Source organism: Drosophila albomicans, chromosome 3 (assembly GCF_009650485.2).
Source record: "Drosophila albomicans strain 15112-1751.03 chromosome 3, ASM965048v2, whole genome shotgun sequence".
Taxonomy (NCBI): Eukaryota; Metazoa; Arthropoda; class Insecta; order Diptera; family Drosophilidae; genus Drosophila; species Drosophila albomicans.
Genome location: NC_047629.2, coordinates 36,759,557 through 36,783,530, shown reverse-complemented (window position 1 = coordinate 36,783,530; position 23,974 = coordinate 36,759,557). Strand labels below are relative to the sequence as shown.

Here is a 23,974-nt window from a genome sequence, read left to right as displayed (position 1 = left end):
ACAAATAATGAAATGTCAATATGCCAATTTTCATTAACAAAGAAAATCAATTCGATGAACAAACATATTTAATCTTAAGAATTTTAAGAGATAATCCAATAATCATATTCAATAATGAACGAATCGTTTAGTCGAGATAAGCTGCTTATACTCGAGAGTATAAAAAACAAGCGTAAAAATTGTATTTGTGCAAATCACATTTATTTTAAGGTCTCTTAATCTATCTGTGTTTTCATTATATATATTTCGATTATTGTTGCCATGATCCATTTCACTGTTTGCACTTTGTGTTCGATTTCATTGGCCAAATGAAATGCTCGAATTCGATTTTTATATCTTTCATAAAATGTTGCTGTTTCCATTCGCAGTTTCAACTCGCAGGTCATGCAAGTGTCAACTTTTTATTTATTACATACACACACACACACTCACACACACACCGACAGCATTCGCATACTTCAACTTTTACACATAGATACGAAGCGTAAGAAAGAGCTTTGATGTGCGCCATTAAAATGGCATTTTATGGCGTAATTTTCATGGGAGTTTTCCAAAGCGTCGATGGATATGCGCATGAAAATTTATTATTGCTTTAATGGCTCAGTTCATGTCGCACTCCCAGGAGGAGAGAGACGAGGAATGAGAGTGCAGAGAGTCGTCTTTTTGAGCAGCTTCTAATTTGTTAAGGGCCATTGAGCGGCTGCTTGAAACCCGTTTACGAGTAGTTGGCCAAACAACAATGAGATGCCTGCTAAATGGAGCAGCAGCAGCAGCATCAGAGACTGCTGTGGAGACAGAACTCTTAGCTGAAAATCAAAGTCGAAAACCGCCAAAATGTTTTCTCTGCTTGCAGCTCTGTTGGCATTTGTTCAATACCAATACCAAAATACAGCGTCAGCACAGCTGTGTGCATGTTTGTCCAGAGCCAAAGACGGAGCTAGAATCAAGACAAGGACCAGGCGGTGGTCGGTTCTCGGTGCTCCTTTGTTGGCCATTTGTACAAAAGGATTTTGCCATGCAAGTTGTTTAATTAAGATTTCCTGCGGGTCTCGTGGCTGCTTTAAGTGCGCCTTCTTGGCCATGTTTAGGCTGCGACGACTCAGTCTGTGCCAGTGTGTGTGTGTTTCTTCTCTCTACATGTTGGCCAAATTAATACAAATTGAATGGAGCATGTCCCGAGGACATGCGGGCATAAATAAATATGCAATCAAATTGTAGTCAAACTGTTTTCATATTTGTGAGAGACATAGACTCTTGGCTTTGTGCTGAGGCCTTGGCAAGAGGACGAATAATTTCGTTCATGAACATTTAATGGGTTTATACGACTATATAAATTATATAATTTTTGAAGATGCTCATTTTGCAAATATGGAAATTCTAGTTTCTTTACAATTTTTTTTGAAGAAAATGAATAGCAATAAAAAACAAACAATGGGTTATGTTTTAATTTGGATGTCAGCTCATTTTATACATATAGAAATTAATCTAGCTCTAGTTTCTTTCAAACTTTAAGTAATACCAAATAATCAATAGATCGGCATATTAAGTTTCTATATATCTTTAAAGTTCATTTCACTACAGTTGTTGAGTCAAATCTATAGTGGAAAGAGTTATAAAATAAGCTAATTTTACTTTCTTTGAGTGTTTACATAACAACAAATATGTAAAATAAAGTTTAAATATATTCTTCTTATGAATATAAAATTCTTCTCTTTTTTGGACTATAGAAAAACAAACAATTTGAAAACAATTTAATATAATTTTTTCAGTATCATATTTCATATTTCCATTTTTATTTACCTCCTAAGTCAGTTAAAATTCCTTAGGTACTTACAAAACCATTTAGAGCAGATTATTTACGTTTAAGAATCCTTTAAATGAATCTGTAGTTATTTTGACTGCGCCTTTTCGTTTGATGCTCAACTGAATGACGCATCAAGTGGGCCACAGGGAATCTCTCGCAGCTCGCAGAGACAATTCAGTCATAAATTTGTCCAGGTCCTCGCAGGACTTGGAGCCAGGACACGCTAAGCACTTCCGTATGAATAAATATTTAATCAATCAATTTCGACAATTTCTTTTTGGCTCGTCAAATGCGTGTATATATAGTATGTATATAAAAACTTGGAATGATATATTCTCAATACCGTTCCAAACGATGCTGACAATAATAATAATAATGATCCAAACAATGATGATGATGATGATTGCGTTGAGGCGTAAAACAAGTCAGACACATAAAATTGATTTGATTGAAATGCTAATTCCTTGCGCAACGTTGGCGTCCGCAGACAGGAAGAAAACCGAAAAGGATAGGACAGGAAAAGGACAACAAAAGAACTTTTGCGGCTGATTACCATAAGCAGACTGACTGACGAGAAGAGCTCGCTGGACAAGAGTTCATTGAGAGGCCTGTCGTCTCTGTCCATTATCCGACTTAGTCATTCTCAATGTCTGTAATGACACTGCAGATTTCCCAATAGGTGATTCACCTCCCTCCCTCCGTCCCTCCGTTCCTCCGACCCTCAGTTGGCCCACAATTTTTGTGAAACTCATCAGTAAACTTCCGCTTATCATCGTTTTGCTACAGTTTCAATTTCGATTTCATTTTCGTTCACGTTTCACGTTCTCATTCTCGTTTTCAATTCAATTGATTTTCTATGAATGCGCATTTCGCTCTTCCACTCTCATTCTGTTTATGGTTTTGATTCGGATTCCGATTCCGATTTCGATTCTAGAACTGATTTCTCTCTCGTCCATGTGCGTGTGATTATCAGAAATGTTATTAGTTTAGATGCTGCTGCTGCTGACAGCTACTTTGAACTCGGAATTGTGTTTGATGTGCTGCCGCCATCGACAAGTATTTTAAAACTGTTTGATGATGTTGCTGACATTCCATAAACTCTACCCTATCACGAATATTTTCTCACAAACATTTGCACACTCACACACACACATCTCTTCTATGCATGTGTTTGGTATCCTGTGACATTTTGTAATTGAATTTCATCTGTTGCATTGAAATTTCCATTTTCAATTCAATTCGACAGTCAACACAAGCGCAACGAATTGGCAAACGTTTTTCTAATGCATTCAAGTTGTTAATTGACAAAAATTTGCAAGTGTTGACTTTAGCTTTCACTAGTTTATTTGCTCTTGATACACTGTAATATTATTATGGTTTATTAATTAAAAGTGGTCGATTTCATTTTTAGCAAATCTGTGTGTTAAATTTATTCACCATTATTGATTGAATTACTACCTAGACTATTCTCTTTAAAACAGAATAAACAAGAAATGAAATGGCGGTCGAGTGTGCTCGACTATGAGTGCAGAATTATTCTTAAAATATGTCAAATAATGTTTTAAAATAAATTCAAAATAAATAATAAAAGTCTATATAGCATACGAAAATCTTAAGCTAATATCGAAATAAAGTTACATAAATAATAATAAACGATATCCTGTTTTTTTTTATTTGTGGTTATGACATTTCTTCTCTATGCAGCAACAACAACTTTTCCGCTGAATATTGAAAGTGTAATATAAAGTTGAAGGAAGAACAACAAGTATTTATATGAAGTTGAAGAGCACGTTGCATGCCACGCTCGAGTCGAGTCAGTTTGTCAACTGACACAGCGACAGCTGCAGCAACATCATCGGAATTTTTTGATGAGAATATTTTGATAGTTGTTGCAGTTGTGATTTGGTGGCTGACAAAATGCTTTTGACAATATTACATTTAGTGACACAAAAAGAGAAACAAATGTGAAATGAAATATCATATTTCATAATTTGTGGCGCTCGAGTGGTTTATGAAATTATGTTGTGCCACACGTTGTCATAGAGTTTTTGCGATAAAGTCACAAACAGAATGCAATAAAATTTATTCAGTTTCGAAACAGAGGAGACAACAAATATCTCGATTTTTGTATTTGTTTTGCCCCAAGCGAAAATTTGTGGCAAAAGCCAAATGCAAATTTTGTAGCAATTTCGACTTATTTGTCGGTTTGCAAGTTTGTTGTTAGCTGGTTAGCTGCTTCTTCTACGGCTTTTGCTTCGTTTGCAATAACTTCTGCAAACAAAATGCCCATAACAAACTGCAGCTGTTGATAATCGCCACTGGCAATATTGATGTTGGGTCTCCTTCCGATTGAAGAAAGTTCGGCTCGACAAATTGCAGAGTAAAAAGCCAAATGCAAAGAGATCGAATCGACTTCCAAGTCACATTAATTTGGTTATCAAAGTAGGAGTAAGAAGAAGTACTTGTATTTGCAATTTAAATGTACTTTTGTTGCTCTTGGCATTTCCCCTTGAAACGAAGTGAATCGAAATGAATTGAAACGAATCGAATCGATTGTTGTTATGCAAAATGCTGCATAAATCTTGTAGAAGCGCAAATGCTGGGCAGCTATTAATAAAGTTTCAGTGCTGTTAATAGTTCAAGGCGCAAAAACTTATTGACTTTAAACCAAGGAAAAGCGAAAGTTCCAACAATGAGAATGCAATAATGAGTTCAAGTTTCTGCGAGTCTAAGAAATTCAATTACATTTGGTCGTTATTTCCAAGATTATTAAATACTTGATACTTGGTGAAAATAGAAATGCAGCTAAGCCTCAAAGGCTTTAAATATTATTTAATCTCCTTTGAAAGCATTTACCAAGAAAGCGAATAATAATGCGAGTGTTTTATATTTTGGAAAAGATTAAAGCAATAAATCATTTTATATTTAAGTTATTTTAATGTTCTTTTTTTTTGACGCACAGTTATTTTCGTGGAACACTTTTAAATTTTAATTAACTATCTTTAAGCCTATGAAATTAAATTTGCACTTTTCATACATTGAATAAAAATAAAAAATCACAACTACTTTTACTTTTGACTACTTTTAAATATTTGAGAAGAATGCTCATTGCATTGATATTATTAGTTTTTTGTTGCACAGTTAATTTGGTGACATAAGTTTAGTACACAAATATTTATGCCTTCTGTCAAAAACATAACTGAATTGATAAATAACAAAAAACAAAACCACATTAAGAATTGTGGTCATTTATTCAGAACTTGGATCGTTTTCAATGGTCTGACAAGCGACAGTGTCTCCAATACGTTCCACAATAAATTGGAGCTCTGGTTCTTCACATTTAATACTTTGATCAGTTAATAGATTAGAGGCAATATCTCCTCCAGATTCCGAATACTTCACACCACAGTATTTCTTTACCATTTCACTTGACTTAAGCTTATCAACTTGTTGCTCCTGGAGCATCTGTTTTAATCTATCGGTTATATAACTGAAGTGCTTCTTCAGCTGTGAAACTCGCTCTTGAACCGCACTCAACATATCCATAGATTGTGATTTCTCTGAAGATTCTGAACTTTCGTTAGTGGTTTCAGCTTCCTCTGTCTTTTCACTATTGATCGATAAATCATTATCGAAAGCATCCCAAAAAGAATCTTCTTCGTCTTCTTTCTGAATCTCCATTTCGTTTGTAGTTGCATCGCTAAGTTCTTCAGACATTTTGTAGTAAGTAATGATATTAACGTTAATAATAGGAGCGTGAATTTCTCAGTTGTTGAGTTAAGATTGAGAATAATTTGTTAAAATGAGTTGTGCCTTTCAAAAGACATAAAACAAAAAGACCGCCTTGACTTGACTTGTTTATGATATTTATGAAAAATACTCGTATAAAAAGATGCTTTTCGTCGGGAATTTATGTATGTAAATGCGAAATCAATTAAAGGCCATTATTGCACACGAGGAGTCAAGGAAGTCATCGAGTCAACAAAGTCAGAGTTGGCCTGGCAAATAAATCTCTTCGAAAAGTTTCCACTTTAATGGGCTTCTTCCCGTGGGGAAAGAGAGAGAGAGAGAGATAGATGCAAGATGGATGAAACAAGTCCCACCATGGTTTCACAGCTGAATGAAGCAAACTGAGAACCGAACGAAATCAAATTCTATAACGATGCTATAGTGGGTGGTTGCCATGTGGCAGCGCAAAAGGCAAAAAGGCTAAAAGGCGCCAACGCAGCAGAAGACAAAGGCCAAAAGCAAAAGGCGGAAATGCAGCATTCAACTGCCATTCGTCTCGGGCTTGAAAAACAGTTTCAATATGCTTGTTTGCCATATGCTTAATACGAATGTGAATGTGAATACGAATGCGAATGAGAGAGCGAATACGATTATATATGTATATATATTATATATACTTTTGTGGTGCCTCTCAGGGTAATAAAGCAATAAATCTTTTGAACGAGATGATTCTTTAAAAGCAAAACTACATACATAGATATACATGATGTAGCTACAAATATATGTTATGTTCATGTTAAATTTCGAATGCATAAAAACGGCATAGAAATGGCTTTTTTTGTAGTCTGGTCAAATAAATTGCATTTGATGTGTTTTATGGTCTTACACACTCACACACACACAATACTTGTCGTATACGTAATATGTGTGCAGCTGTGAACATAAACAGCAGCAAATGGATTTGAAATTGTATTTGACTTTTACAATCATTGCAAACTCATTGAAACGCCCCGATAAATATGCAACAAATTATTTGCTTGAACAGATTTTGAAGTGCTTAAACAGTGCGAAATATGTTGTGGCATCAATTCGCTAGACATATTTAAAGTGTATATTCAAATTGTATACTAAACATCTCAATAGAAATATTGTATTGAATTTGTGTTAATTATTTACTTATTATAGGGCTTAGATTATACATTAATTTATTATCTAGCGCTGGTTGCAATTTGTGTTAAATAAGCATTAATTGCATGTAATAAAAATGTAAAATATAGTAACTAGAGTGGCACAGTGTTGAGTTGGCATTAAGTTTATTACACCTCCAATTATAATAGCATTTTATAAACAATCTTAAGAAGCTTTAATAAATCATTGCAAATTTATTAAGTACGTTACAATTCTGAAATTATTCAAGTAAATTTATACCATATAAATTAAAACAGTATAAGTTGCTTCTTATAATCTTGCAAATTTGCTTGATATTTTATACTATTAAAGATTTCTCTTAATCAATCGCAAAAGTATTAAGTACAATATTATAAATTGAAGCATAGAAGCATTATATCTTAATTCCTTTTTCAGATTTTTATGAGTCAATCGCAAATAGATTAAATACAATATTATAAATGTAAGTTTGGTTAGTTACCATTTAAGATCTTGATAGATTTGTTTGCAATTTATGTTTAATACTAGTTAACATTACAGAAACTCTATCGCAAATTTATTAAATACAATATTATAAATTGAAACATGACAAGCTCCGACTTATTTTTAGATAATGTTTTTAACATTTTATTTTAGCTAGTCAATCACAAATAAAGTTTCGTCATGCTGTGTATAATATTTAATAAGTATAATACAATTGCTTAAATCATAGAGGATTATAGCAATTCTTAGTGTTGAAATGTTTTGCTTTTGGGTTATAGTTTAATAGAAGAGAATTACTTGTCCAGTATAAGCAGTGTACATTTTGTAGATCATTTTATATGCTCTATTAATCAATTCGAAACATGGCAAGTTGCCTTTCAAGATCTCTCTTGACTTTTTGCTACTTGAGAGCTACTTGTGCCAGCCTCTTATCTTAGTTAGTTAATCACAATTAAAAGTTCATCATATACGCATGGTTGAGACGGTCTAATTGATGATCTAATTGAATGTCGGACAATCTGAGATGTGTGGCCGTAACAGCTGTTTGCTGAGCGTTGTGCGTTGTTGCGACGACACAATAAATAACCATAATAACTACTTGGCTTATAACGAGCATAACACGCCCACATGGCTGCATTAAAACGCCATCTTCTTGAGATTAATGCGAAAAGGTCATGCGAGTAGACGACGAGGGCCACTTTAGATGAGACATTGACATTTGCTAGATGGGATACCCAGTTATTAAATAGAAGGGAAGTGATGGAAGTGGCAGTGAACTAACCTAATAGGAATGTTAGTGAAGTCATTTATATTAATACTAAGGAATTAAAAGGAGTCTGATGAGTCCTCTTACTTCATTTACAGGGTATCTCTCCTTGCAGTTGTCGCTGCTAGCTTGTTTTGTTTGACGATTTCTATTGTTTTTGGCCGGCTCTTTTGACACGTGACGTTATCATCAAAACGACACACACACACAAAAATGCCGTGCGACTGAATAAAGTGAAATTATGTTCTTGTTGCCCTTCTAAGAACATGAGATATGAAGGTAAACCTTTTCGACTTGAGCAACATGGCAACTTGGCAACTCGGTGGCTGGCACCTGGCTTGCCTCATGCGTCTTTTGTTTGCCTAGTGAAAGTGACTTTTGGCATGTCTTTTAGTAGTTTTTACATTTGTCTTAATTATGGGGCAGTGCGGGGGGCGACAAAGAGAAGACGTCTCCGGACCCCAAGTTTCTTCTGAGCGAGTGTGTGTGTGTGTGTTCTCTGACAACAAACACATCGTAAGGATAACACTTGCCGCTGTGGCCAAGTTGCCTGCATTTTGGTTTTCGTTCTGCTTACAGTCAGCTGCTGTATGCCATTCATGTCCTTTTGTAATTTATATGACTGCCAGAGTGCTACGCATCTCCCTCTTTTCCATCCCCAAGACTGTGTCTCATGTTCTTCTTATCCAACACAACTCGCACAAATTTCCTTATCTTACATTGAATTAAACTTGAAAAATGTGTTAATGGCCATGCTTCTAGCTTGGCTTATACACTATGTGGAGCCTTAATTAAATTCCACAATGATTTTATTATTGTGCACTGTACATTGCGCACCACATGGCGTATGTGTAATATGTTTTGTGCCAAGCTATTTAATTTGTTTACCAAATTGTTAATAACACAAGGCAACACAACACAACTTTGGGCAATTCCACTTTAATAAGCCTTCACTTCTCACTTGGCTTCTTTTATTTTATCCCACTTTGTTTATTTATGCATGTTCAGACTTTAAATCTGCCAACACGAAAATGACTTTTCGTGGTAATTAAAAACCTTCAGATTTATGCGCGCAAGAGAGAAAACCCAAAAAAAAAAATCAACTTTATAAACAACATTGTGGTATTTCGTTACACACAATGAAATATTTAAGTTGGTCGCCTTTCAGACTTTTTGTCAGATTAAGAACGGCTTTAAATTGAATTTGTCGACTGTGACAATTAGCTGGACGCTGAGCCGGATTAAGAACAGCCAAGTTAGGGACAGCAAAAAGTTAGAAGACAAAGAAGATACAATACAAATGGATAAGACTGTTGAAGCTGTTGTTTTAACTTATTAAAAATATATAAAATCAGTCGTCGAATCCGTAATTAAAATTAAACTTTAAGCTGTTTACTTAAGCCCTTAACTTGTTAGTTATTAAGTACAGATTTGATGTGTTGAACAGAAAAATGTAATACAAATTATTTGCAGTCTAAAAATATAATTAATACCCTTTTTAAAACAGTTTACTGTAAGGTCTTTGTCAACTTGACAAAGTATATATGATAAAGAAACAACAACAACAATAACAATTTAAAAAATTTAAGTTTAGATAAGAAGATTATATAAGCAAGATTAAACGAATAAATGACAATAAAATAGAAGCTAGCTTAGACAACAAAATTATTTTTGTAGTCAAGGAGAAGCGATTCTGCGGCTGGCTGCATTATTTCTACAATCATTCTTTTATTAATTCAAAAACGAAGTTTCATAAGGATTTTATAGCATACTTTTTGGGGCAGTTGACATTTTAAGGATAAGGCTGTTAAAGCTATTAATTTAACTTTTTAAAAAGTATATCAAATCAGTCATCGAATCCATAATTATGACTAAATTAGAAGCTATGTATGTAAGCGGAACTCAACTTCTTAGTTATTAGGAATACATATAGTATGTCATACAGAAAAATATGGTGGAAATTATTCGAAGGATCAAAATATCATATTTACATTCTTTCATAAACATTTCCACAGCATTCTTTTTAGTGTAGACGAGAACTAAAATTCAAAAATATTTTACAGCTCATTACAAATGCCCAAGGTGACGTTTACAATTGTTGTTTGAGTCTGAGCTGGCAAGCGCATTTATTAATAAATGCTGAATGTGCAACTTTAAGCATCCACTTGGATTTTTAAGCATCCGAAGTCAGTTGAAGCGGCACTTCAGCAGTCACGCATTCAACTGACTTGCATATTTTTCCAACAGATTTCATTGTGTTGTGGTCTCTTTTTTTTGTGCCCCACACTCCCTTCCCTTCCCCCCCCGCTATTCACACCTGCTCTTTGGTTTGCCATTTGTTCAGAGCTGTTCGCCATTTTTACCATTTTACAGGTTAAGTGGACGAGTCGGGGGACGCTGCGAATTGCGAAATGAAATGAATAAAAGTCGAGCACTATACGGACACACACTGCAACTCGCAGGCAGGACCTTTTGTTGGCTGAGCCTTGTTGCCGGTTGCGGTGCAGCTTATTACATTTTTTAAGTGCGGCTGAGTTATTATTTATTAAATGCGGCTCAACAACAATAACTTGTGCGCTTATCCATAACGTAACCAAGGCCAAACTGTCCCTTTAATAAGTCGTAAATATTTGTGTGTGTGTTCCAGAATTTGCCACAACACGTACAACAAACAATTCTCTCACATTACGTAAAAGTTTCGGTTGCAAGTTCTTTAGCATTTCTATCTCATTTTACTTTTGTTTTTTTTTTTTTTTTTTTTCTCTTCATTTGGGAGTAAGCAAATTTAAACAAACCAGAAAAGTTGGCATTGCACATGCGAATTTGCATGCGAATTTTCTATATTGGTGTTGATGAAAGTTTCCCTAAGAGTTGATAAAAAGGGTGCGGCTCGACAAATAAGCTAGTTTCGTCTGCTCCCAACTGTGTATTTAGTTTTTGCCATGTTCATATAAAGCATCACGTTGACGATGATGACAATGTTCAGGACGATGATGATGATGATGCTCATGGATGCTGCGTTTGTGCAAATGAGTTGGAAATTGAAAAAAAAAAAGAAAAACAGAGAAAGTAGATAGATATATGCCCTGGAAACATTTAGGGGACAAGAAGGAAGACTGATTAAGAGGTCTCATATGAAAAAGAGTATTTAATACTACATTTTCTTTAGTACTTGCATTCTACTGCTTCATTTTTCAATTTAAATGTCTAAATGAGTTTTTTGTTTTTAATATTAAATATATTCAACAATATTGTCAATATGAATATTATTTATTTTTGGTGCTTTACATCAAATTCAAGCGTAGAAAGTTACAAGCATCCTGTCTTTTAACTTGCTTATTCCTAGTTATTAAAATCAAAGCAAGCATTTCAGTGAGATATCTCAAAGTATAGGGTATCTAGCAGTCTACTCCAGTGAACTCAGGCAATTCTTTACTTGTTGTTTTAGTTTTTCGAGCATTTTATGCTACGGTTTTTGTTTGCTTTTCGCAGTCTAGTGTCAACGCAGCTATTTTTGTTTGTTTTTCAGCCTTTTGCTAAGAATACGCTTTTTGTGCAGGCTTCCATTTCTTTTTTCCATTTTGGCATGTTTTTTTTTTTGGCCAAGTTTTGTGAAGTTTGTTGCTGGTAAATGTCATTGAACGCATGTTTGTGAACAAAAGCAAAAATGTGGCAAACAATATGTGCTTGTTTCCTTTGCTCTTTAAATGCAGATGGGAATTTTTGCAAAGTTTCGTTTTGATTTCGGTTAAGTTTTGATTGCTGAAAGCTGAAAAAGTTGACAATCAATTTTGGGCTAGTTGATTAGTTTGATCAACACTTTGCAGTTGGGCAATTGAAATAATTATGCACTAGTTTTTTTGGGCAGCTGGCAATTCGTGTATGAAATTCATAATATATTTGATTAAGTTGCACTCAGCATAATCAGTAATTTAGCCAAGTAAGCGGAGCAGACCAACTGCTGCCAGCTCATTTTGTGGCCATTAAATTGAATTTAAAGTTTTTGGCCAGACTCAAAATGTAGTCGCCGCTGTCGCCGGCATCAGATGATTTATTATTATCAATGGCAGTAAAACTTTTCGTCGACCGAATGATTAAAATGAGGCAAAAATCCCAAAAAGGAAAACTACTCGCCACGCGGGGCACGCGCGCTGCTTTCTTCACTTCTTCAGTGTTGGCCGAAACTTATGCCTTTATCATTCTTGACCCGAAGCGGGACTGCCAACATTTTCCTGTCAAATTGTGTGAACTTTTCTATGTTTTTTTTTCTGTGTTTCGTTTTTGTCGGTGTCCTGGCCTGGGACGACACTTTATCATGTCTCAGTCGGTGGCTGTCGCTGACCGGCGGTCACAAATTGAAATGTGCCCGCGTCAGTGGAAAGTAAATGAGGCAAAACGCCGTCGTCGTCGCCGTCGCCGTCGCCGTCGCTGTGGGTCATCTTTTGTCCCATGTTCTTCGTTCTTTTGAGCTGCCTAACTCTCGTGGTTTACGCTTTGAGTCAAACAAATCTTTAACAAGAAAAAAAGGAGATGAAGAAAAGTGCTGAAAAGAATGTTCGCTTTCTAATTTCTTGCTCCTTCTTCAATTCACGAATGATGGCAAATTTTTGTATTTGACTTTTCTTCTATGTCGTTCGCTGTCTGCTTTTGACAAATATTTAGCTTAAGTGATTTTTGACAGCAAGTCCTTCGGCCTGTACTTGTATTTAATGCCCCCCATGTGTACGTAGGCATACTTTATGCTTCGTTTGAGCGTAATTTGTGTTTGACCTGAAGGCCAATGCGGCGTATGCGCAATTTGGCACCAACATAGGCCAAAGCCAAATGAAGAGCGGCTCTGTACAGAATATTTTTTTTTAAGCTAAAGTGGGTCAAAACCTGCTTGCAGTTACTCTGCAGACATGAGAGAACATTTTATTTCAGAATCGGATATAATCATTTACTATTTTGTTATATTAAATTAAGGGTTTGCAATTTTGAATGAAAAAGAGTTTAGAATTCATCATCAAAATTCAGAGTTAGTTATATTTCTTATTTTCTGTTTTAATTAGCAAAAACTTTTTTATTACCGCTACCCAAATTATAACTTTGTGCCGGCAGGAAATGTGTGTAAAAAGCAGATGGAGGCATCGTTGACTCTATAAAGTATTTATATTCTTGATCAGGTCAACAGTCGAGACGACATAGAAATCTCCCTAGAAGTTATTTAAGAAATACTGCCTTCGCTGACAATCTGGTATAATTTGGCCTCTGTGATATATTCCGAATGTAGTATTACATAGATATATCAATGATCTTCGGTATACTTTTGTATTTTTAAAGGATGCAGCACTGTTTTGAAATGGCAACAAAAATTTTTGTACGATTTGAGGTTCATGTATATTTTTCGTATATCCTCTTTATAAGAAACAATATTACTATATTCGCTTTACGGATGGATTCTATCTGAAGACCAACTATATTTTTTTGCACAGAGAATTTTAATACGTTTAAAATATGAATGCACATATGTTTTTTACTACTAAGGGCTCGAGTTTTCTACAATTTGTGTAGTGTAGTGTAGTATAGTGTAGTGTAGCATGTTTCTCTGATATTCATAGGCTTTAAAAATTGACATAGTCTAACTCCCGACGCAGTCTGAGCGTTAGCCGCAGCTTGCCCTGTTCGCTATCGTATTTGGCGCTGCATCGATCTACATCAACGGGATGCGGAAGAGGAAGCTTCAGTCTGTACAGAGCTGTGCCCAGATCCACCTCTTTTTCCAGCAGGGTTAGAGTCATCTTATCTGCCGCCATCGGCTCGTCTGGTAAGGCAATCTCAAGGATGAGATCTTCACAGCTGGCAGAAGCGCCCGTGCGTTGCCCCATCTAAATGTAAATGGGGAAATTTGTATGAAGGCGAAAGCAACAACAAAGGAAAACAACCTGCAGGAAAACATCCTCGGTGCCCACAGCCTGGCGGTAGGTCATTGTGTATTCGGGGCACTTTCTCGACTCCAGAATATCTGCATCCTCGCGTTCCTGTGCCTCCTCCCATTCCTCGAGCGTAGTGGGTTGCGGTTTCTCCGGTTCCACCAGCGGCGTCGCCACCAAGTTAACCTTTTTTCTTTTGCCTCCCGGTTTGGTTGCGTCACCAGCTGCTTGTGCTCCAATGCTACCAGGTGCTGAGTGGCAAGAGTCGAAGTAACAGTCGAGAGCGAGTCAATCAGCAGATGCCATTTACTTACTCTGCTTGCTGGCCACTAGGGATTCGCCTTCATCCTCGCTGCTGCTGCTGCTGCATTCAACGCCGCCGCGTCTCCGACTGGGATTCGGATAGAGTAAATTCTGCAGCTGTCGCAGCTGGTCGGGATTGTCGAAAATCGACATGGTATGTTTACTCAACTTTATTTAATCTCTGCTTCTATTTATTTACTGCGAGTTTTTCTAACCGTAACACTTCCAGTGCCACATTTACAGCTCGATGTCTGTAGAAAGAATACAGTTTTCCCAGCGAATCTTTTCCGTTTGCTTGAGGTGGAAAGTGGAAATCGATTTGCCAGCGCCTGCTAAGTTATTGTTTTTCATTTGAGCAGTTAGTGGGAGGGAGCGAAACAACCGGAGGAGCAGCTGCAGCTTGTTTATTATGTTGACCCGGCAACGGATATTGTTTACAACGCGGAGGAAGAAGTTACAACAATAGCAACAACAACAACAACAACAAGGGACTTCAGGAAGTTTCTAAAGGGAAAGGCAATTGAAGCTTATAGTTAAGAGGAGGAGAGTATGACTATGAATTGTACTACTCTAGTAATTAAAATTGATAGTGATGATTGGTTTGTAAATGAAATGAAATAAAAACAGTCTAGGAATAAACCTTTACAGCTGTTGTTTAAATAGGTTGAACAATTTAAGCACACAATGTTTAATTAAGAAAGTTACTGTCGAGTGGGCTTGACTGTGAGATACCCGCTACCCATTTTTAAAACTGTGTGGTATTATTCTTAAAATAAACCTAATTAATCTACCTAAAACATTGAAATATTGAGTATATACTACATTCGAAATATTCTATATTGTCAACAACGTACATTTCTTGTAGGCACAAGTATATAGTAAACTTCTACCCTATAGATATTGAGCCAAAAAATAACAAATAACTTTCATAATTTAGTATTTACCATATTTCAAATCAAGTCATCGTATAAATATTCTTGTTACACTCAGAAAAAAGCTGTACAATTCGTTCTACAAAATAAAATCAATCCTGTCTCAATGCAGAATTTTTTCAGAACGATTCATTTTTAGTCCTAGGACATATTTTTTTTAATTCATAAATTTCATAAATCAAATATGATGTATTTTAAATGAAGACTGTATCATTATTTTATGCATAAAAGCTTAAAACTTAATATACTTCTCGAACTTCAGAACCATCAGATATTAAACTACTTATTTAGAGCCATGCTTAAGAACACTACGAAGTTATTCACTTGATTAAATAACTTAAAGAAAATAGTTCGAGTTGTTTGTGCAGGAACTGAATAAATCATTTTCAGCTAGTTTTCCACTTCAGCACTTTTGTCATAGTTTGAATATGAACAAAAAAGTGATTGTCGGTCGTGATAAACAATTTCATAATTATTGCCAACGCTTTGACCTTATGCAAATGCATAATTCACTGTCAAGGGCTGTTAAACTACGACTATGTCCCCCTCCCTTCCTTCTCCTTTGGGCCATTTCAATTAAAAACTTGATGCTATTCGGTAAAACTTTTGTACAGCAAACCGGCCAAGCGACTGTTCTCCCTCACTCTCGAGTCGAGAACTAAAGAGAGCAAGAGCGAGAGGAAGCTGAGAGACTGAGGAAATATTTCAGAACATGTCAAAAACAATTGTTTTGTAAATTTTTGCAAATTGTATAATTATTGTTGACCTTCATAGCGGATTCTGGGGCTGCACACAAAATTTGCATTTTTCATGCGCTCCATTTGAATGCGAATACGACGCTAATTTGGCCAGGCCAGAAAAACGAATGCTGGCCAAAAGCACTCACTACTGACTGGGCCAAGTGCACAGACATGAAAACATGGCCGCGTGTTAAATGTAAACAACATGCCACTGACTGCCATCTGCCATCTGCCAGCAAAGCCAACAAAGGGCGACGGGACACAATAGCTACAAAGGATGGTTGAGGGGGAAGAGGGGGCAGAGTTGAAATGGAAAATGAGTTGAACTGGGTTTCAGTTTCACTGAAAAACGAAAAGGATTTTCGTTATCGTTTTTTGTGTAACTCATGTTTTTCTTCTTGTCCGGATGTTACGTGTTTAATTTGTTTAACACGAGCCCAGCACGTTGCAAAAAATAAAAGTGGGCTTGCATAGGAGAGCCTAGAGCTGAGAGATACCCTGGATATTGAAATAAGTAAGGACTGTGAAGTGTTGTAATGTTGATTGAGATATTTTTATAAATACAAATAAGACTTTTGTTAAGTTTAATCATAAAAGTAGTTAATTAATTTCTGTTCAATTTGTAATCAACTTTCTTGAAAATATAAACATATTTGTATTACTACTTATCTATTATTAATTTAGACATAAAAATCGATAACATATTATGAATATCTTATTTTATTTTTACTCTCAATATTTGCTCATATTTTCATTATATCCTCACTCCTTTGAGCAGCAGGGTAAAAACATAATAAACGCGGCCAAAAACATTCGGTTGGCCGTTTTGGTTCAATGGCAACCACTTGACAGTATGCATTGGGTCATTGGGTCTCCATTGAGCGCTGTCCTAGTTGGCTAGTCAACCAGTCGACAACTAATTGTAAAAACTTTCGACTAAAACCCAAATCACTTTATAACGCTCCCCCATTTCGCATTGAACTAACCTACATAACATACATACATACATATGTCTATGCCTGACGATAAAAGTTTTTGCCAGAAAGTGAAAATATGTCAAAAAAAAGAAGAATAGAAGTGAAAAATACTCACATGCTGTCGACGACATGCGAAACTTTTTACGAATTCGAAAATTTGTCGAATTCGAAACTATTTTGCTATTTAGTGCTGCCCCCAAAAGTATGCTACAAATATTATGCGAAAGCAAATAGCAGATGTTCGATCAACTTGTATTTTTATCAGACATCAAAATGCCCATTCGCATGCTGCTTTTACCCCTCCCCCACTTTGAGATCGTTGTGTACTGATTGTGCAGACAAGTAAACATCGTGTTGCTTCAGCTAACTATCACGTAACTGAGCTTTAACCTTGTTGCCGGCAGCCAAACAAGAAGAGGAAGAGGAAAGGGATGCGTTGGTCTTCTCTTTGGGATTCCCTTGGAATCGCAGCTGACGCACAAGCGAACCCAGAGACAATGGGGCATGATGCATGAATACATTTGTAATTGTGTTGTGCTGGTCGCACATTTCAATGAACTGCATAGAGAAGAAGTCAGAGGTAGTTTTCAGAGACGCGACGCGTCGGGCGGGGCGGGAAAAGTTTTGTTGACAGTTTTTTGTCCCCCAGGCTGTGGGACGAGTCCCAAAACAGATACGACGACCGGGTAACAGAGGTGGCAACAGGATTTTTATTACATCCCTAGCACGTAGCAACATGCCACATGGACTGCGAGGCATGCAGCGAAAGTACAAGTGAAAGTGGTCGTCTATCCTCTCCTCTCCCCTCGCCACAGTCTAGAAAGCCATTCCCTTCATCAACGCAGCTGCTACAAATTTTTGCGTATTTTGTTATTTTTCGTGCTTGTTTTTTTTTTCTTCTTCTTTTTGCTCGTTTTGGCTCGCTCCTTTTGAATATGATTTGTGTGCTGAAAGCGCTCCAACTGGCATTTTTTTGCTGCCGCTGCTTGGCAACTGAAATGGTTGGGTGGCGGGGAGTGGGGAGAGTCTTACATAAAATGTAATTAAGAAGGCATTAAGTATCATGCATAAATCATTGAAAAGTTGCACATTTAGAGCAACGGCAGGCAACACATGTGGGCGTGGCTAAGTGAGCTTCCGGTGACTGAGGCTCATTCTCTCAGTCTGTGAGCCTAGGTAACATATATAGGCATTATGTTGCGAAGCTGTGCCCATTACTGCGTTATTTGATAGGTATCAAAAGAGGGAAAGAGATAGAGAGACAGAGAGAGAGCTGCATCGCAGAAGCGCAACCAGAAGCCAAGTTGCCGTCATAGATCTGGGTCTGTTGATTGCAATTTCGGCGACACGCTGGCGCACAATTTTGGCCATTTATTTTTTAACATTTTGCAAACCGAGCGCACAGCAACAAAAGGAGAACTACTTCCGACATAACAAAGACTACGCCGACTAGCAGCTGCTCTCTCTCTCTCTCTGGCTTGGCATGTGCTTGTGTGTGTGTGTGGGAAATGAATGAGACTAGTTAAATAATTCCCACAACAACCGCAACGCAGCCAACAACGATAATACAACCCAGCGAAATAAGAAAGAGCAATACTTGTAGTAGTAGGGGGACAAAAAAAGAAGAAAAACAGAATAAATGCCGTTGCCGCACAGTTGAACGTGTGCAGTCAAGCGTTGCAAGGAGCAAGCAGCAGCCGCCAACGACAACAACAACAACAACAAGGAGTAGAGTACAAAAATAATACGAATAAAACTAACCAAGCAGCAGTATCAGCCATAAGAGTCATATCCAAAACGAGGAGAACTCCACAAAAGGACAAACAAGCAAGCAAGAAAAAAAAAACACACAGCGCAAACACAGAAAATATAATCAAAAACTCGCGCCGCGCCTCGCTCAACTTTAAGCAGCAGCGAGCATTTTAAAGACCATTCGAGCACGAAATGACCTGCAGAAAAAATGAAAGAGATCCGCAAAAGCAGCAAGGCAGCAAACTGACAAAAGACACAACAGAACGTGGTCGAGATTTAAGCCAACCGTTTGTCGACCACAGCACACAGCGCAGTGTTAGCGTTGCCCATGGCCATTGCCAACGAACGTAACGTAAACAATAACTCAATGTGGAAGTTGTTAAAAAGCGCTCAAGAGAGCACAACATGAAAAAGAGAGTGAGTGTGTGAGAGAGAGAGAGAGCAAGAGCAAGAGAGAGCACTTCAAATTTACTCAACTCAAGAGCAGAGTCAGCTGTGAACGCTTCGCACGTGCTGAAGCTTTTCCTTAGCTACATGTTTGTTTGTAAACAACTTGCAAGCTTTGCAACAGCTGATCGAATTTGCATGTCACAGTGGTCTGAAAGCTATGGAATATTTATTGAATATGCTTAGCGTGAAAAAGGGAAAAGCATAACATAATGGAAGAGTTTAAATCTGCTGTAAATACTAATATCAAATGTTAATTAGTATGCGCCTTTTACGGACAAGTTTGTATAGCAGTGAATTGTTTCGTGTCGAAATCGAAAAGAGTTTTTCAATACTTGAAATAACAATTTTTATTTTTTAAGATACATGTGATTCTTCTATTATATAGTTAGTGTCAGTCATCAGTACTAGACACATAAGTGAAATAAGGGTAATGTAAGCGAGCAAAGCAAAGAATGCTTAAGAAGCTGCTAGAGCTATAATATTTTACTTCTATGAATACCAATAGATTTGTAGTTAAAGTTGAAAAAGAAAAAGTTAATATAAATAGAGACTAAAAACGTGTATAGATTTGTTGCGTAGGCATATTTTTCTAACAATTTCTATGCAATAGAAAAAATCGTACAAATTTGGCTTTTTAATACAAAACATTCGTAATGGTATCGGATATGTTTTCACTCTGCTTCAGCTTTTTTGTTAAAGTTTCAATAAGCAAGAACCGATTACATTTTTGCACATTTCCAGTGTGTGTTGAAAGTTATTTTTATCAATCATTAATCTCGAAAAATTTTGCGAATATTAAAAAATTTCTTTTTGATTTCGCCACTTTCAGTGGATTCTCATTTATTCGCTCATAAAAAAACTACTTATTGCAATTATTTGAACTTAATTGCCATTTGAGCTAGAGTAAGCGTCAGAAAGTCTATCAGTGAATCGAAACAGTGAATTTTCACACTTATGCAGATTATTTTCGTTTTTATGTTTGCCATATACATAAATACAATCAACAATGTATGAGTACTTTTTGCCTTAAAACAGTTGCATATTTAGTGTGTTGTGGATCATAATTCAATGCTCTAGATAGGCTCTATATTTTCGCTTTTCATGGAAACTGACCTCAGCCAACTCGCAGCGAGCGACCAACGAAATTAGTCCAGATGAGTGTCATATTAATTAGCATACTCTCGCCCATTTTCCATCTCTTTTTCTCTTTCGCTTTTCGCTCCAATTTTGGCGTTGTGTCGTCAAAATTAAGTGAAATCTGTTAAGCCAGAGATAGAGATAGAAATAGAGAGAGAGAGAGAGATAATTGAAACAGAGCGTAAACACGACGGGGGTAAACTGTGCCACATTTTAAATTGAAATTGACCGAATACATTTTGCATAAATTGTTTAGCAATTATCTAATAAAAACAATGCATAAATATTAATGCCCAATTATCGGAGGCAACGAACGAAAGTAAATTAAATCACAGCGAGTGTGAGTTTGATATGTCGACGAACGCAATTAAGTCGAAACTCGTGCTCGCATTGAGCCAAATTCGCGTAATAAATAGCGTATACGCGATGTGGACAAGTCACGCACACGCACACAAAAAGCTGTAGTAATTGATCAAGTGAGAACTGATTGGAATACTTAAATATGATCTTTACTACGTTCGAGTGAAATGGAAAGTGTGCAGCACTTACCTTAAGTCTTCCTCTGCCAACTTTTCGTTTGCTGCGCTGACTGCGTTCTGGCAACTTTTGGCGCCACGTGCGACGTTCGGTTTCGTTGGCAAACAAATCATCGACACTGCTGCTTCTGCTGCTTAGCTGACTCAACTCGCCGTCCGATGAACTGGCATTTGAACTCAACTCATTGTCCATGCGACCAGCCTCCGCATCGCGCTGTCGCAGCACACGATAGTTGCCATCGCCACCGCTGCTGCTGCCGCCGCTGGCACTCATGAAGCGCTCTCGAAATGATTTGTAGAGCACAGCGCTGACGCTGCCAATGCTGCTGCGACTGCGACTGCGACCGCGGCTGTGACCATGAATGCCTGCAGCATGGCCGTAGCTGCGACGTCGCTTCTCTGCCGCCTTCTGTCGTGCGGCACTCGCCACGCTCGCTGACTGCGCATCCAGAAAACCAGCCGCACTCATCGTAAAATAATGTGTTTGCTCTTGTTCTTATTCTTGTTGTTCTTGTTCTTCTTCTTCTTTGAGATCGATTCAGTTATGCAATGCTCATGTTGACTTCATGTTCGCCAGATTCGCTTTATGCACTTCTGAGTCTCCAAATTGGCACAGTTACCAATTACCAACCCCTTCCTCTGTCTCGCTCTCTCTCTATCTCTCCCTCTCGCTCTCGTTGTCTCCTTTGCAATCTGCAATCGAAAGAAGTGGGCGAAAATTTGCATGTGCTGCATTAATAAGGGAAATTTGATGGGTGCGCCAAAAACGGTTTTCTACAATTTCTAACATGCATTCTTGACTTTATAGGCAAGCTACAGCTGCATCTCAAGATGCAAATGTATCTCTTGGTAAGTGCTATCTGCTATGCGCATTGCCAAGTGCCAAGTGCGTCAGTCAATAGGCTCACACGAAAGCCAAGGCGATGATGAAGGCGAAGGCGAAGGCTTTTGAGGTGGCAATGAGCCATGCCACAGACTTGAGGCGCCTCAGGTAGACTTTGAATACAGACATGGATATTAAGCTGGGGATAGTTATTAAATTACAATAAAAATATTATAGTAGAGTTTACTCTGGAGAAGAACTCAAAGAAGATACTTAACATATTTACATATATATTATTAAGGTGAAACTAAAATTTTCACTTGTAAGTAGATCGACAATTTTATTTACCAATACGTATTGTGAGTATTATTAAGATATCGTTGAGAAATATGATTGAAGCAGCAACGGTTATAGCATGGGATTTTAAAAATTTTTGTAATCGTTTTTCTCTCATTTAAAACTGTAAGAAACTACGATCATAAATATTTGTATTCAGATTAGGCAACAATTAGCTCTATTTCCATAGTAAACTCCAATCCTTCTCTTTAAATCTATTTTCTTTATCCCAATTTCTCAGAAGCTAAGTAATATTTCATTAAGTAATTGAATGCCAATCATTAACAAAATAGAAATTAAGTGTTTAAAGGGTTACCCTAGTCTTTATAACTTCATGTTTTTCTCGCAGTGAATATTGTAATAAAAAACAATTACCAATATTCCAGCTCAGATAAGACAAAATTTAAATCTATTTTCATTTAGCATATTCGACTCTATCGATTATTTTTGATCTTAAAATCGATTTTACAATATCTCAACAGTTAATTTAAGTTTCATGAAGTAATCGAATGCCAATTGTTAACAAAAAAGAAAACAAAGAAAGTGTTTAAAGGTTAATCATGTTTTTTTCGCAGTGAATATTGCAATAAAAAACAATCACCGATATTCCAGCTCAGATAAGACAAAAGTTAAAATTATTTTCAAGACTCTATCGGCTATTTTTGATCTTAAAATCTATTTTACAATATCTCAGCAGTTAAATTAAGTTTCATGAAGTAATCGAATGCCAAACATTAACAAAACAGAAAACACAGAAATTGTTTGATTGAATCATTAAGCAAGTCGCACCTAGTTACTAAATTGTTTTGCAATTCAACTGAAAATTCTATAGTATTAAAGCGACGTCAGGCCATTTAATTATATTTATATTACTTCGGCATTATTGCTCAACAGTTGAGTTCATTCGAACAATACTCTTAACACACATGAGTGCAGCATGCGCATAACTGTAAATTTTGTCACTTTCATTTTGAATCATTGGAAAATTGCTTAATGTGAGGCGTAATTGCGAGAGACTTTTCATTTGTAAACATAACTTGAATTAATTCTTAATTGGCAAAGACGCAACCGGACAGGCCTTAATGGCAGTATTTGCAACTGGTCTATGCGGATTATCTGTTGCTGCTGCTGCATCGTATGCTGGTTGCATGCCGCATCTGGTTGAAGCTGTCAGTCCAGCTGTGTTCTCCCCTTTCTCCCTTTGGGGGACAATTGGGTTGCAGCGACTGACAGCGAAAAGTTAAATTATCCCGTTCAAATTTTTGTTAATTCATGTCTTAAAAAATTAAATAAAAAACAGATGGAAATTATTTGCAACGACGACGACAACGGCAACGGCAAATGAACATGAAAATGCGAATTTTCCACTGTATGTTTTTCATGTTGAGTCGAGGTATTCGCTGTCTCTCTTTTGTGTGGCTCTGGGCCATTTGCATGCAAGTGAAAAGTGTCGGAAAACATAAAAGCCCACAAATGAGGAGTAAAATGCGAGTACTCGTTCCACACTCGCCGCCTGCCTTCTGCCGCTTGCCGCTTGCCGCTTGCCACAAGCCCTTCTGGCGTCTGTCGGACGTATTATTCGCCGCCGCCTGGTGACAAAGGTTAACGAGTTCGCAAAGGCAATGTCATTGTTATGATGACGGTGTTTAAATCCTCACACAGAACTGCGCAGCTCCCATTTGTTGTCAACTATTTTATTATACTTGTCGGGTTCCATATTAATAATATAACTATAATTTTTGATATTCATTAAATTCAGTTCTATTTGTGGCTTTTTAATGCTGTTGCTTATTAGTTAATTTGCTTGTTCTTACACTGAGAGAAGTGTGAGAGAAGTGAATGAAGATATATGAAGATATATATACTATTTAGAATAAAAGTAGATTAAGAAACTCTTGGTAGGTAGAACAAGCTGTCCCTAGAAAAGGCGTAGAATAGTGATCAGTCATTAGAGGTCCGAAACTCTACCGAGGTATTTTGGTTAACAGTTCATAATTCTTAAAGAAACAGTATTAACTGATTTACAAGATTTATTGACGTAATTAGCATTTGATTATATACCATATACCACAATTGTTTTGAAATATATATGTAAGTAACATCATAATGAATAAGGTATCGTATTTA

General features: G+C 36.8%; 2 protein-coding genes across 2 annotated transcripts in view; both read right to left on the bottom strand.

The window, feature by feature from the left end:
- Positions 1-23,974, bottom strand: part of LOC117567472 (venom dipeptidyl peptidase 4) — a 92,494-nt gene that overhangs the window by 61,892 nt on the left and 6,628 nt on the right. Inside the window, exon 2 of the mRNA XM_034247494.2 lies at positions 20,702-21,381. Within this exon, the coding sequence (XP_034103385.1) occupies positions 20,702-21,157 (456 nt within the window). The 5' untranslated portion in view covers positions 21,158-21,381. The remainder of the gene's footprint in view (positions 1-20,701; positions 21,382-23,974) is intronic.
- On the bottom strand, positions 13,411-14,434 carry LOC117567479 (dynein axonemal assembly factor 6). The gene is made up of 3 exons (XM_034247510.2): positions 14,176-14,434; positions 13,874-14,112; positions 13,411-13,816 (listed from the first exon to the last, which is right to left on the bottom strand). Exons 1-3 carry the CDS (start codon positions 14,315-14,317, stop codon positions 13,553-13,555), a joined length of 645 nt encoding a protein of 214 aa, XP_034103401.1. The 5' UTR covers positions 14,318-14,434; the 3' UTR covers positions 13,411-13,552.